Source organism: Enhydra lutris, unplaced genomic scaffold (genome assembly GCF_002288905.1).
Source record: "Enhydra lutris kenyoni isolate GAN:26980312 unplaced genomic scaffold, ASM228890v2 scaffoldscaffold15, whole genome shotgun sequence".
Lineage (NCBI taxonomy): Eukaryota > Metazoa > Chordata > Mammalia > Carnivora > Mustelidae > Enhydra > Enhydra lutris.
This window is the reverse complement of record NW_019154099.1, coordinates 9,701,193-9,717,116: the sequence shown is the minus strand read 5'-3', so window position 1 is coordinate 9,717,116 and position 15,924 is coordinate 9,701,193. Positions and strand designations below refer to the sequence as shown.

The 15,924-nt window shown below is 39.1% G+C and overlaps 1 protein-coding gene across 1 annotated transcript in view; it reads right to left on the bottom strand.

The window, feature by feature from the left end:
* Positions 1 to 15,924, bottom strand: part of LOC111147002 (von Willebrand factor A domain containing 8) — a 335,372-nt gene that overhangs the window by 111,172 nt on the left and 208,276 nt on the right. Inside the window, exons 27-29 of the mRNA XM_022502835.1 lie at positions 5,398 to 5,506; positions 3,723 to 3,861; positions 2,054 to 2,253 (exon numbers count right to left, since the gene is read on the bottom strand). Coding sequence (XP_022358543.1) covers positions 2,054 to 2,253; positions 3,723 to 3,861; positions 5,398 to 5,506 — 448 coding nt within the window. The remainder of the gene's footprint in view (positions 1 to 2,053; positions 2,254 to 3,722; positions 3,862 to 5,397; positions 5,507 to 15,924) is intronic.

Below are 15,924 nucleotides of genomic sequence, written 5' to 3'. Positions count from 1 at the left end.
TTTATAAGCAATATCTGGATATTTATAAACTCTGCCTGGAGGAGAGAGTGAAAATTTTTAAAAAAGTGATAATCAGAAAAAAATTTAACTCAGAATTTATGATAATTATTTATGCGAGGCCTAAAGTTAAAGTTGACTTACTGACTCAGTGAAACACCAACATGTTATTTATGCAATATTTCCTCTTTTTTTAAAAAAAAATTTTTTTTTTAAATTTATTTGACAGAGAACACAAGTAGGCAGAGAGGCAGGCAGAGAGAGAGGAAGGGAAGCAGGCTCCCTGCTGAGCAGAGAGCCCAATGCGGGGCTCGATCCCAGGACCCTGGGATCATGACCTGAGCCGAAAGCAGAGGCTTTAACCCACTGAGCCACCCAGGCGCCCCTATGCAATATTTCCTCTTGACTAGACATGTTCTAAAAGTATTGTTTCTTGGTAACACTTTGCTCTCCTGGTGACTTTAAATACTGTAAATAACAATACTGCATTTCTTTAATATCTCCCTATTGTGAATATTTTTTAATTATTCAGGCTATTCTTTTCCCCAAGTGGCTGTGGAGTGGGAGGGTGGATGAAATTTAATTCTGGTGGGGCCAATTCAATTAGGTTTGAATCTCAGTTTTCCCATGTGTTTACTGGGCAGGTTATCTGAACTCTCTGAGCCTCCACTTTCTCCCATGTAAATAAGGGTAAGGGAGGCCTCAATGTGCTGCTGGAAGAATAACATGAAATAAAGTATGTCAACTTTATTTAGTACATTGCCAGCATTAGTAATCCTTGAGAGGTTCATCACTTGCTTTCTGGGACACCACACCCCTGGTCTGTCCGTCTACTTGGCTGGGCACTCATCTTTAATACCCTTGGCTGATTTTCCCTGTGTCTCCCTGATTTCTTAGTATTTCACTGCCCCAGAGCTTAGACTTTTCTCCTCACCATCACTCCCTTGGTGACCTCTTTCAGTCTCATGGTTTTTAATAACATTTGCCTGCGAAGGACCCTAGATTTCTATTTCCTATTCTGAGTTCCACCGAACTCCAGACTCATCTACTGGAAGTCTGACAGGAATCTCAGATTTAATCCAAGGTCTAATCCCTGCCAAATCAAGTCCTCATCTCAACTGATGGTGATTCCATCCTTTCAGTTGCTCAGGCCCTAAACCTTGAAGTTGCCCTTAATTAACTCTACTCTCTTTCACCCCCTGTATTTGATCTGGTAGGAAATCCTGTTGGTTCTACCTTCAATATACATCCAGAATCCATCATTACTGACAACCTTCCTTCTCTAAACTGCAATGATCTCTTGTTGGATCATGGCAAAAATTTCTTAACTAGTCTCCTTCATTCTGCCTCAGCACCTAAAGACTATTCACTGCGGAAGAGCCAGAGAAATTCTTAAAAATATAAGTCAGGTCATGCTACTCCTCTGCTTGAAATGCTCTAACACCTTCCTTCTCCTCCCCTAAGCAGGGCCCAGGACATTACAATGGTTGAGGAGGCTCTGCACCATCTGCTTCTCCATCCCTGGCACCATGCCCCTTCCCCAGCCAGCTGAGCAACCTCTGTGACCTCACCTCTCTACACTCTCCCCCTCACACTATCTTCCCCACCATATTTCTTTAAAGATGGAACAAAACCATGCTCCAGCCTCTAGGCCTTTGAACTTACATTCCCTTTGCCTAGAACTCTCTTATTTCAGGTATCTGTTCTCCCCCTCACTTCCCTTAAGTCTTTGCTTAAGCATCCCCTCCTCATTTAGGCAATACCTGCTCATCCACCCTATTTTAAATGTTGATCCTCCTGCCAGCCTTCTATTTCACTCTCCCTTGCTTCTCATCTTCTAACTTGAGATACTGTTTAATGATTTCTTCAGCTTACTTAATGATTCCTACCTTCCTGCACCAGAATATAAGCTTTTCAGGCCAAAGATTTTTGTGTTCTGTTTGCTGCAGCATCTCCAGTAACAGGCACATGATATATATTTGCCGAATGAAAAATATGCTCGGTATGGCGGATACTAGGTGATAATAAGTATGCAAAAACCTTACACAAGCCTTACCTGCTGCTCGTGGAGAATCACTTGACCCTTGAGGGGATTTCCCAGAGGTGCCACTGTCACAAATGGGTGCCAAACCCTACCGGCTATTCTTGGGAAGACGTCAGAGAAGTCTGCTAAGTAGCCACTTTTCCCGGTCATGTTCATGAAGTATAAGGTAATGGGATTGCATGCAACTACGTAGAGGGTATTTTCCTCATTTTCTGGAATGACAAAAGGTGTTAATTTTGTGGTCTGCACAAGATTTTCTGACTGGTCAACATGTCCAGTGCAATCTGAATCACGAGACAGAGCACACACACAGTTGGAACTCAGCTGATGATCTGTAGATGGACTGATTAGGAGACAGATATCTATAAATTAACTCTGATTCTAAGCTTTTCTCTAACAAATACAGAAGAGGGAAAAAAACAAAGGAAAAAAAGCAACAAAAACTCTAGTTTGCATAAGTGGACAATACTGAAAGAGAGAGTTAAGTGATAGGAAGGACAGCATCTGGGTTTTGTTTTTAAGGGCTAACTCTGACTGACATCAGCTGCCTGGAAGGATGTTTGGAAATGGTAAAGGCCAGGACAAAGTCTAACCAGAAAAGCGCTCCTGACTAGCGAAGCCTCTCACAGGTGTGGGGTGGAGGGTCATAGCGTACTTATTTCCAATCCCAAGAGATGCAACAAGGGACCAAAGTTCAAACTTTATCTGCAAAATCCATATATATTCTCTACTAGTGAGTGTAAGATATCTTCACAAGAGCACCAGTCTGTTAACAAAAAACTCTGTATTTTTTTTTTTTTTAATTGACTCAGAGAGAAAGATCACAAGTAGGCAGAGAGGGGCGTAGAGAGAGAGAGAGGAGGAAGCAGGCTCCCCGCCAAGCAGAGAGCCCAATGTGGGGCTCGATCCCAGGACACTGGGATCATGACCTGAGCCGAAGGCAGAGGGTTAACCCACTGAGCCACCCAGGCACCCCATCTCTGTATATTTTTAAAGCACATATTTTTATTTAACAAAGCTGATTTTAGGAATAAACAAAACTCATAGAACTGATATGAGCAAAAACTTGCTTCTGTATTTTTGCCTCAGCAATCCCCATTTTAGGCAAGTGAGTCTCTCCCTTTCTGCTGTCATCATCTATGTCTAATAGGACCTTAGTAACTGCCATCAATTGAAAACTTCTGCCAAAACGTACTCAGGGCACACTGCATGAATCAGGAAGTAATGGCAACAGTCCAGAAATGCAGATGCTAAAAATTCACATCCTTTATTCGCCATTCTTTACAATAACTTTAATGACTGCAAATCACTCCAGCTCTTTCATATTTCATGTAATCATCAAACTGGAACCCCTGCCCCCACATCCAATGTTTCTCTTTTTCTTTTCCCCTTCTATTTTTAGCACATGCCTGGATATGTTTAACTTTGTGCTACAACTGTAATGAGAAACAGATATATGCACACAAACTTAGCAGGGCCTAAGTGGATTCCACAATAGTATTTTGTTAGGTTATTGTAGGAAATTAGTTCTAAATTACATACAATTACTATCTAATCAAAAAATGACACAGTTCCCGAGTCTATCATAGACTTCTTGATGTTTAGAGGTTCTTTTAATCCCTCTTTTTAAAAAAAAAAAATCAATGCAGGAAGGAAAAATCAAAAGAAAAAATTGACATACCATGTGATGTAGCAATGTCACAGACTAAGTTAATTTCATCCAATGGTAACTTCCAGGAGGCACATTCTTCAGTAAAGGTTTGGGCTCTTTCTTCATATCTTTCTATTGGATATTCCTGTATGTTTATAAAGGCTGGGCCCTATAATAAAGTAGTTATCTGGGTTAAGGAATTTAGGTAGTTACCAAAATGTACAAAGGCTAAAGTTTTTCTAAAAAGAGTTCAAATTCAAATACTCAACATATTAAATTACCTCATCTCATTTTATTGACTGCTATGGTGCCTATAACAATAGTAATACCACATACTTCCATTTATAAATGCTTTCATTTGTGCTATCTTATTTAATTTCTCACTTTCTTTTCTGTTTACTGACAAAATATACCCGATGTAAAATCCCATAGGCTTCTCATGACTGTATCCCTTCCTAAGTCAAGAGCAAGTTTTGAACTGCAAGTCTTAGGACCCAGGGCTGGCCAAACCAGGAGAATAATCTGTAACTGTATGAATCAGGGCCTGATATAGTTCCATTGTAAAGAATGATTATTACATCATTATATACATAATGAAGGGCTGAAATAAAATATACATAAATAGTGACATTCTAAATTTAAAAAAAAGCTTCCTGATAACCACTACCGTTATTTACAAAAGGCAGACCATAACACACTTAATGAACATTAATCAATATAAACAGAAGGAGAGGAACTAATTTTATAATGTTATTGATATTAGGGCTGGGTCCTTCGAGATGAGAACTATATAGACATAACCACACTTTCAATATCTGCATGCTGTACAGTTCTTAATTAATCAAAAATGTCTGGGTTAGATAGTGACCCTTGTGGCTTCCCTGCCACCCTCGACCCTGCCCCTTCTGATCTAGTCCGAGTCTCGGGAGCCGGAAGTCTAAAAACTACGTTCCTTATCCTCTCTGGTAGTAAGGGTTCCAGGTATGACTGAGGTTCTGCCAATGAAATGCACTTGAATGGTCCACGGGTCTAGTCTGAGCCACTGCCTGCTTTTGTAAATAAGATTTTATGAGGACACAGCCACATTTCTCTGCTAACATACTGTCTACGGCTGTGTCACCCCCAGCAAAGGCGAGTAGCTGTAGCAGCAGAATCTGTGTGGCTTAGAACAGTTACTGTGTGGCCCCTTCCAGAAAAAGCTCGCTGATCTTGCCTGGCTATGTGGCTACCAGCCACAGGGGTGGTGGGAGAAGCAGAAGCACTCATCCTGAGACTGAAAATCCAGCGGTGATCTGTTGACTTCTGTTTCTTCTGTCCCTTCTAATGACTTTATAAGCATCCAATTCCCCACAGTAAATCCCTTTCTGCTTCAAATATCTAAAGGAATTACTGTTACAACTAATGACTGATACTCTTTCTCTTTGCCTATTTACATGGAAACAAATATCATGGAGCCAGTGTTCCAGGATAACACACAACATACCTGACTCTAATTCAGGTTAGCTTTTAGGAATTCTATTAGCCATTAGCAATGATCTACATTGAGCTCCTTGGAGGCCAGATTGGCTTGAGACGGGGAGCAGAAGCTAAATCTAAAATTACCTCAGAACAAGTCATTTCTGAGATTGTATGGGTTTTTCTCAGGGAAGACAGAGAAAAAAATCTGTAACATTCAATATTTTAATGAAGAAATAATGATATCAACCTTTATGTCTATATGATGAGTTTCTGCTGGACACAACAGTTTTTGTATTCCATTTCTTGACTGGCCAACTGTCCAGTAGCCCATGAACGTCTGCTCTGGCAGAGGCAACCTGGCAAGGATGATTTGAAAAATCAACATTTCTTCTTGTTTCCAAGTCATAGAAAAAAAAATGAGCCGTCTATTATCAACCACATGAATAAATTTGAAGAATGCTTCACTTAGGAGTGAGTTATATTTTATTTTATTAAAAGATAGTCTATAGTACGACATTTAGAATATACTTTAAGAATTAGATTATACTCCTGCCTTTTGCAATGACATGGATGGAGGTAGAGAGTATTATGCTAATCGAAATAAGACAGAGACAGACAGAATACCATATGATTTCACTCATATGTGGAATTTAAGAAACAAAACAAGCAAAGAGGGAAGAGCAAGAGGGAGAAATTAAGAAATAGACTCTTAACTATAGAGAACAAAAGTGGTGGTTACCAGAAGGGAGGGGTGTGGAGGGATGGGGGAAATAGGTGATGGGGATTAAGGAGTCCACTTGTTCTGATGAGCACTGGGTCATGTGTAGAATTCCTGAATCACTATATTGTACAACTGAAACTAATATCACACTGTGTGTTAACTAACTGGAATTAAAATAAAAACTCAAAAAAAAAAAAAGATTTCACATTTCTAAAACTCAGAAGGTAAAGTCCTGTTCTGTTTTTAACTTGATGACAATAATGAAGGTTTACATATTTTTTCCTTGAATTGGTAAAATACTTGGTGATTTAATACCTCAATTCCTAATAAGCTATAGGAAGGATTTAGAGAAAAAAAAATGAAGCACTCTAACCATTTTTTAGTCTATTTTTTAAAATTTGGAATCAAATATTATAAAATAATATAATAATATTATATAAAATATATATTATATATAATATAAAAAATAATAAAATCAAATAATAAATAGTACACAATACTACAAGTCCCATATTTGTAAGTTGTACAGGGCAATTTTAGCACTTTAACCTTTTCTTCTTTTTTTTTATACTTTGAATTAAGTCTGATATACACACAGAAATATTCACACCAATGTATCACTTAGCCCTGAATGCACCTCTGTATCCAGGTCATTATTTCCACTAAGGGAGCTACTGTCCTGACTTCCAAAGGAATTACTGTGTTTACATTCTTTTTTATTTAAAGTTATTTTTAGATAAAGCGATTTGTCAAAATACAGCAATCCTATAAAACCACAAATTTTTTAGAATAAAGCCTTTTCATTTTAATCATATTATCTCTTCTTCCAATTTTTTTAAAAAAAGAACCATTAATTTGTCATTTAGTTTATTATAAATTTCTTATTCCACGGCAAAAATGATTTAAAAAAATGATTCAGAGTTAAAAAGTTGTTTAAAAATAATGCATGTGGGACTATCAACTGAAATACATGCTTGGGATGAGTTTGATGATCATTAAAAGAGTGTATATTTATATTTAGAAATTATTTTATTTTCACTAACAGGAGTACACAATATTTCCATATGCTTAATAAGACCATTTAAGGCTCAGACAGTTTTTACATAAAATAATGGAACCAAGCATTCTGGTGGAATATGCTTCTTGTCCCTTTGAAATGCTAATGTCTGCCATACACACAAAAGAATTTTACAGTGAAATTCTTCTAATTCATATGACATAAGTCTCTCAAAAGGAGTTTTGTGCTTTTTTAATCTATCATCTAAAACACATTTTAAGTGTCTGGACGATTATCCTGATTGGTCAGCCACTTCCCTGTTTACTAGAAATGAGGTGGGAGGGGCACCAAATCAGGGGATTAACAGTTACTGTGTTTCCTCTTTTAAATGTAATAAAAACACATTTCAGTGTCAAAAGGGCAGATCTTGAAAACGTGTTGCAGACTAGAATCTCTCCTTGTTAGGGAATGAGCAGCATTCTTCACTTGTTTTCAGCAGTTCACTAAAGGAGAATTAGATCTCTAAAAAGAGAAGGAGAAAAGGAAGGAAGGACACACCTTATCTCCCTCAAGCCTAGAAGACTTAGTCTAACAAGACGCAGGAGGCCTGGGTTCTAGTTCTAGTTCTTGTATTAACTAGCTCTGCAAACACGGGAAGGGAAGAGTCAGCTAACTGCTCCGAGCGTTATTTTCTTCCTTTGTGAAATGAAAGGGATGATATGTGCAAGCTTCCTTACAGATTTAGGAGTCTCTGATGATGGATCACTGGAGTGGGTAGAGGGAAACGTCCGTGCTAAATTCAACAGCCCTCTAGGACCTTCGCGCTCTTAAGTGAAAATACAATGAAAATACCTATACCTGCCAACAGAATCAGTGCCCTGACAGACAAGTCTGCTTTATTAAAGCTTATAAAAAGAGGGTCTAAATACATCCCCAATTAGCTCTTTGAAGACAACAGAAACAGTTACACATCTTGAGTCTAATTAGAAGTGGACAATTGCTTTAAAAAAACGATCCCTGTGCACCTGGGTGGCTCAGTCGTTAAACATCTGCCTTCGGCTCAGTCATGATCCCAGGGTGCTGGGATTGAGCCCCACATCAGGCTTCCTGCTCAGCAGGAAGTCTGTTTCTCTCTCTCCCTCTGCCCCTGCCTGTGTTCCTTCTCTCACTGTCTCTCTCTCTCTATCAAATAAATAAATAAATAAATAGATAAAATCTTAAAAAAAAAAAAAAAAGATCCTTGGTTGACAGGTTGATATCTACCCTAAAAAATGGATTTAATAGCCTTTAATAATCTCACAAAAATATACAGATGCTTAAAAAAAAAAACAAACCTTCGTCCACTTGAGAAAAAGTAACTTTATTCAACTTCTAGTTTTTATGCACGGTTTCTGGGATGCTCATGAGATCTGGTTTGAACTTGCAAACTCATTCAACATAATACTCACGGAAATTACAAGGAGCCTGGTTCCAACAAAAATTAGCACTAGCTGTTTGGTTGGCAGCATATGGGAAGGACGTTCAGGTACCCCATATAGAAACTATCTGGAACCACGTAACTAGATTGCTTTTGGCAATAACAGCTAAAACCAAAAGACACACGTGGGGTGTTCTGGAGTCATACAACAAACTGACTCCATCTTGCTTCTTGGTAACACGAAGTGTTGTCCTAAGACTTTTGCTGTGGGCTCCAGACTGGCCACCTGAGGTAAACCAAAGCCCCTCATTAATTTTTCACTACTAAGTCCTCCCAATAAGCTGTGGAAAAATCTATTACTAACTGTTTCCCCTTCAATAAGTCAGTAGTCAGGGGAAGGGGAAGCAGTGTATTTGGGTGCATGAGCAAGCTTTAGTATTGGAAACATAATCAACACTAATTCGGGGCTAACTCTAAAGGAATAACCAGTTAACAAAATGCCCTATATCCCATTACTGAAATCTGTCATCCAATTTTAAGCACACGTAAATTGTTTACACCTGATTTCACGGAAATGACAGTGGCATTTTCCATGATTTTTAGATCCTGACACTTGTGTTGTTTAACTCTATTAAAGTCTTAGCTGGAATGATGTCTGGATTTGATTTTAAGGGGGAGGAGGATGAACTTAAGGCCTATAAATAGCACTACTTTTTATCTTCAATGTCATTCATGAATTTATGTTTTTTAAAACAATGAAGTATTTCAATTCATATGTTGTGATGTTTCTTAATCCCTTTTGGAAGTATTACTAAAGATCTGGAAGTAAAAGTTTGAACTGAAAGAAAGGTGAATACCAAAATTATGACTCAGATCAAATTATACAGAAGGCAAACCAAAGTTTTTTTCTAAGCATGCACACAATTCATAACATGATGGATATGGACCCCAAAGCCGAGTAATAGAGTCTGAACGACATGCAAGAGATTTGTCTAAGATTGTTTCCATAAAGAGGTGATCTGGGGTTTTAAAGAGTATGTTCTGGGGAATTTCTGCCTTCTCTGAACATTTGCCAATACTATTTCTGGAGTCTGAAAGAAACACATGAAAAAGATTTGTATCTTTCTAGGGGCATTATGCAATTGGAAGTTGTTGATGTACCTATTAGCAACAATTCCTAAAACATTTCCTTAACACAAGAACTACTAATTTTCATGGGAATAGTGGAACCCCGCGGGGTAGTTCCACCAACTCTCAAAATTTCATCAATTACTACCATCTTGAAGAAGAAAAAGATCAACTCTGATTTTAGCAGTCCTCACACACCTGATGTTTTAAATCTAACCTCTCACAAAAAATTAGTTTGGATTGTCCCACTGAGTTTACCAGAGCCTTTCATGGAATAACCCTGACAAATATTTCCACTTTTGGCTCTTATGCCTTCCTCTCACTCTCCAGCCAATTTAGGCCTTTGCCACTTTGAACTGCTACTTGCTCTTCCTGAACAAGCTATGCATTTTCATGCCTCTATGAGGCTATTACCTCTTCCCAGAATTCCTCTCTGCTATTGCCTCTTTGGTGAAATCCTTCTCATTCTTTTTTTTTTTTTTTTTTTAAAGATTTTATTCATTTACTTGACAGATAGAGATCACAAGTAGGCAGAGAGGCAGGCAGAGAGAGAGAGGAGAAAGCAGGCTCCCCGAGGAGCAGAGAGCCCGATGTGGGGCTCAATCCCAGGACCCTGGGATCATGACCTGAGCCGAAGGCAGAGGCCTTAACCCACTGAGCCACCCAGGTGCCCCAATCCTTCTCATTCTTAAGGCCCAATTCAAACATCACTTCTCCTTGCATCTCTTGCCCATATTTCTTTCTGAGAATGAATCTCTTGCTCTTCTGGGTTTCCATGGAACTTTGCACATTTGGAGCTCTTAGAAACTCTTAGGATACAGTTCTGCAGAATTTGCTATTTTCAAATTTAAGGCCTGATGGAGAATAAAGTTTTTGAAAGCAAGGTCAGAAGTGAATCCTTCCAAAGATTTGTGTTTACTAAAAGAAAAAGTCAGCATAGTTAAAAAAAGGAAATAGAAAAGTCCCTTAAAACACTTTGTTATAATGGATCTTACTATTTCCCAGTTACATTCCCTTACTTGCTAGAAACTTCTGAATCTCCCTGCCCTATAATCTCTTGTGTTGCTGGCAAGTTAATTTTGTTTTGCTGCATATGCTGCGCGCACAACGAGTATGTGTAGGTGTGTTTCCTGTCTCTGCCTGGCTCTGCATTAGACACGATGGCTTTCACTTTCTAACTTAGACTTGTGTTCCTCTGCTGCCTAGGTCCTGCTGACGTCACAGAAATGAAGAATAATTTGGATGCATGAGATGGAAAAAGATCAGGGGAAACTTGCTATTCTTGGCTAACGGTTCTCAAATATGCGCCCCAATATCCAGAATGACTGTGTGGTCTTAGTGCTGGTGCCTCGAGTCACTCTGTGCCAGAGCGGACACTGTCAGCTTGCTCAGCACATCTCTGGCTTCCTTCCTCCTGGAAGAAGGTGCCAAAGTACGGTTCTGGGGCCTGGGATTCCTTTCTCTCCTCTTTCTTCAAGTTTTACTGCAAAAACTTCTCTTTGTCTGCCATCTGCTTTACCAACCACATCTTAGTATTTTCTCATCTTCAGTTCTTCCCTTTTCTAATTATCCACATCAAGAATGACAGGGATTGAATTTTCCCCAGTTGGAAATTCCCCACCCTTCCAACCCTCCCCACAGAAAACCTCTGTTATTTGCCACTAGAAGGACTAACAGGATGAGATAAACCAACCACGAATATAGCACTTTGAATATAACACTGCATAGCAAGGTTGGTACTTTACCTATTTTCCCAATGAGATGAATTCATCAAGGGTAAGGCTTACATCTTACTTGAATCCTTGACTCTCTGCTACTCAGAATCCATCCCCTCTGCCACTGAAATCTCTCTTGCTCTTAGGCCTCCTTTCCTTCCCACTGCCACAGGCCAGCCCTCACTGATCATCACCCAGATGAAGGCAGCTGCTTCCAGGCAGGTCTTCCTGCTGTCAGTTTCATTGGCTTTGAGTTTGTTGTTGTTGTTTTTAAAGGAAAAAAAAAAAGCAACCAAAGGAATCTTTCTAAATTACACATTTGACCATGCTACCTTTTGGCATCAAATTCTTCTGGGATTCCCTCTGACTCTTCTCTCCCTTTTAGCCCCATCATGAGGCATGCCCTTACTCCACCCTTTGAATCACCAAACTACCAGTTTCCAAAGTGTACCCTGGCCTCTTAAAACGGTCTCTGCTTGAAGTGTTTTCTTCTTTTTTCATGGAGAAGGCCTAGTCATCCCTTAAGCATTCAGCCTGGTTAATCCTCCCTGACTCTCCCCGAAGGCAGAAGGCAGCAATCCTACCTCTCTGATTCTCTCTAGTGTGGCTTTAACAGAACACAAGTCACTCTTTACTTGAGTGCTTCCCCAATTAACTCTGAGCTCCCGAAACGCAGGTATGAACACTTCATCACCTTTGTATTTCTGACTCCCTACCTTGTGTGTACTGATGTGAGAAACAAAGGCAAAAGAAAAAATTAAATCTCCTTACTGCCGACAGCCCACTGACAAGTCTTTAAAACAGGTAGCGTGACCTTCCTCTGGGAGCTCAGCTGCCTGGATGTTGACACTTTGCTAAGGGCAAAAGGCAATCTTAGCCTGATCCCCAGGATCCTCTTTAAGAGATAAAAATTCCTTTGGAAACTTCCTTTATCTCTACCCCCTAATAGACATGTTGGCAATACGGCCCACTGATAGACATCTGAGGGGGTCTCCTGACTGAGGGTTTACTAAACAGTAATAAATGACCTTTTCCTAACAATAGCTAGCCCCCTCAGGATCCTGGAAACCCTGTTTCCAAAACACACTGGAGGCCTGTGCTGTCTCTAACCCCTCCGGACTTGAAAGTATATAATGGGCTACTCCTCGTGACCTCAGTGCAGCTCTTTCTGCCCATGGGTGTTGTCCCTGTGCTTTAATAAGACCACTTTTTACACCAAAGACATCTCAAGAATTCTGTCTCAGCCATCGGCTCCAAACCCCACCACTTTAAACAGCATCATTTACCAAATAAATGCTCAAGTGTTTCTTAAATAAATGAACGCCTGGCTACATCAGAACTGCCAACATCTTCACCTGCTTGTTTCTCATCTCAATGGCAAGTGCAAACCACTACAGCTTTCTTCCCCCATTGCATCCTGATTACAAGACTGAATAAAAGATGCAATCTACTTTGCAGGTATATTTGGAAGAACCAGCTAGAGGTGGAAACTGGGAATTTCTATGCAGGTAGGTGACAGATGATCACTTGCAAATGCTCAAGGGAATCCAAGGATATTCTGTGAGACTGTTTAAGACGGGTATGAAAGAAGATTCATAGACCTTAATGATTTCTATGTAGACTGGTTATATTTTAATTTTTTTCTGCACCCTCATAAAGGAGTTGAAAGCAAATAAAATGGTTGTAAAGCTGCTTTATCATATACCAAGAGAATATGGGGCAAAGGCTATGAAACTATAAAACCCAATACCACCCTTCTGCTCATAATAGTTCTGGGATGTCATTATGTAAATCTTATTACTTTTGAAAACTAAGAGCTCTTTTATGAAATGAAAGTAAATCACCATGTAGAGTGGACTAGTACACCTTAGAACTCCACGATCAGCATTGTGAGCTTATTTGTAAAAACAAGGACTACAAAAAGAAAATTATAGCATATAAGAGTTCAGAAAAATGGAAGGAGAAGCACAACACTTTAAGAAGAGACTCTTAATGCGATAAATAGTAAACCAATCATTATTCCTATTTTCAAAAATAAAATTAATGAAATTACTCCAAAGAGATGTCCCGGTTGGAATGTTCTCTTGGATGCCTGTGGTACACCAAAGTTGGTTTTGGTGAGGAATGCAGCTGCTATTGATGTTCCAATTAATTACACAGGATAAGTCTTTAACATAGAAAACCAATTCCAGGCAGATACCCTTTCAAAGACATTCAGTCTAGATGAAGCTGTCCTGTCCGCACGTATGCACAACTATTTTTATTTTTGTTGCTTTAAAAGTGTTGTCTTCCCTCACTTGAGAGGTTTACGTTGATGTCAACCAATGCATAAATTTACTTATATTGTGTTGAAAAGCAATAAAAATGTCTGGTTAATGTGATTTCTCCTTTGCCATTGGTCAGGGTGCAAACATTCCACCCTGAGGGCAGGTGTTGCAGTTGGTGTACCAGAGGCAAAGATCCCCAGAGGCAAAGATCCCCAGATACAGCGATTTTAGAATAGATCTTTACTTCATCATTATTATTTTATTTAAATAAGAAAATGAAAAGAATAATTCCAGTGGGGTTTGGAGCCTAGATAGTTGGTGGACATTTAAATAATAAAATATAGAAAATAATACATATGTTAGAATATTCAAACAGTACGGAAAGTGGGGCTTCCTGTCTCTATTCTGGGGGCCTCTCTCAAAGGCAACTCTCAACAGTTACCATTGCATTTTTAAAAAAATTTTTTAAATTTTTTATTTCTTTTCAGCGTAACAGTATACATTGTTTTTGCACCACACCCAGTGCTCCATGCAATCCATGCCCTCCCTAATACCCACCATCTGGTTCCCCCAACCTCCCACCCCCGCCCCTTCAAAACCCTCAGATTGTTTTTCAGAGTCCATAGTGTCTCATGGTTCACCTCCCCTTCCAATTTCCCTCAACTCCTTTCTCCTCTCCATCTCCCCTTGTCCTCCATGCTATTTGTTATGCTCCACAAATAAGTGAAACCATATGATAATTACCATTGCTTTTTTAAGTTTAAAATGTGAACCCATTTAAGAAGTTCAGTAAAAATATTGGCTGGGGTGCCAGTCAGTTAAGCATCTGACTCTTGATCTCAGGTCAGGTCTTGATCTCAGGGTTGTGAGTTCAAGCCCTGTGCTGGGCTTATTTAAAAAAAAAAAAAAAAAAAAAAGGACGTGATTCTTCATTTAGCAAATATACATCATAAGGAAACATATATAAAACCTTTTTAATTTCCTCAAACTTGTATTCCCTTCGGCTACTACAAATTAACAATTGGTAGATAATAGGTAGTCAGTGACAAACAGGCACTCAGTGCTTAGGGGGTACCTGGATGGCTCAGCTGGTTAAGCATCCAACTCTTGATTTTGGCTCAGGTCATGCCTCAGGACTGTGAGATCGAGCCCTGCAGAGGGCTCTGCACTGTGTGGGGGGGGAGCCTGCTTACGCATCTTTCTCTCTACCTCTGCAACCCTGCACCTGTGCTCTCTCTCTCAAAACAACAACAAACAAACAAACAAAAAACAAAACACCACAAAACAAACAAGCCAACACAAAAAAAGAAACTAGCTTAAGAATAAACTGTGAGGGCACCTGGGTGGCTCAGTGGGTTAAGCCGCTGCCTTCGGCTCAGGTCATGATCTCAGGGTCCTGGGATCGAGTCCCGCATCGGGCTCTCTGCTTGGCGGGGAGCCTGCTTCCCTCTCTCTCTCTCTCTCTGCCTGCCTCTCCATCTACTTGTGATCTCTCTCTGTCAAATAAATAAATAAAAAAATCTTTAAAAAAAAAAAAAACAAAAAAAACCAAAAAAAAAAACAAAAAAAAAAAGAATAAACTGTGAAATTTAAGAAACAAGGCAGAGGATCATAGTGAAAGAGAGGAAAAAACAAAGCAAGGTGAAACCAGAGAGGGAGACAAGCCATAAGAGACTCTTCATCTCAGGAAACAAACTGAGGCTGCTGGCTGGGAAGGGGGTGAGGGGATGGGGTAACTGGGTGATGGACTTTGGGGAGGGTATGTGTTGTAATGAGCACTGGGTATTATATAAGACTGATGAATCACAGGCCTGTACTTCTGAAACCAATAATACACCGTATGTTAATTTTAAAAAGAATAAACTAAGCAGCACTTAAAAAAAGAAATCAACAGAGTTGAGGACAAAGAATTTTAATATTTAAATATTTTATAGACATGTATGTCTCCTAGGGGCAGGGAGAGAAAAACGCATAATGCTAACTTCACAGGGTAGAGATAATTTCTCTGAACGTTTACTTTATTTAAAAATGACCATAACCTTTGAGAAGATTCCTAAATTAATCTTGTGTTACAAATCAGGAAGGAATAATGGCCAGTATGCTTTTTATGTATGGCAGCCAAATAAAGTTTTCTAGTTTGTTTTTATTTTTCTAAATGAATTACCTTGTATTTTATTTCATGATCCTTCACTATGTCAGGAAAAAAAAAAAGAAAACTGGGAATGAAGAAGTCTCTCAAATGATCTTTATTGTGCCAAAGTCTATGTTGATCTACTTTCTGACTTACTTTTCATTGTGAAATATCACTGGGGGCTGCACCCCTCCCCAAATCTGAATCTATCAAAACTCTGAAGAGTTACACATGTATGACATCATAGACAGTGATGTTTCCAAGTTGCTTAACTAAAATCTCAGGGCACTTTTAAAACAATTTCAGTTAATTTTCAATATCCAAAGAGTAACTTTGAGTTGTAATTTGCATATCAGTCTGCCTTCATTTGTCCTTAGAATTGGAATTAAAATTATGTA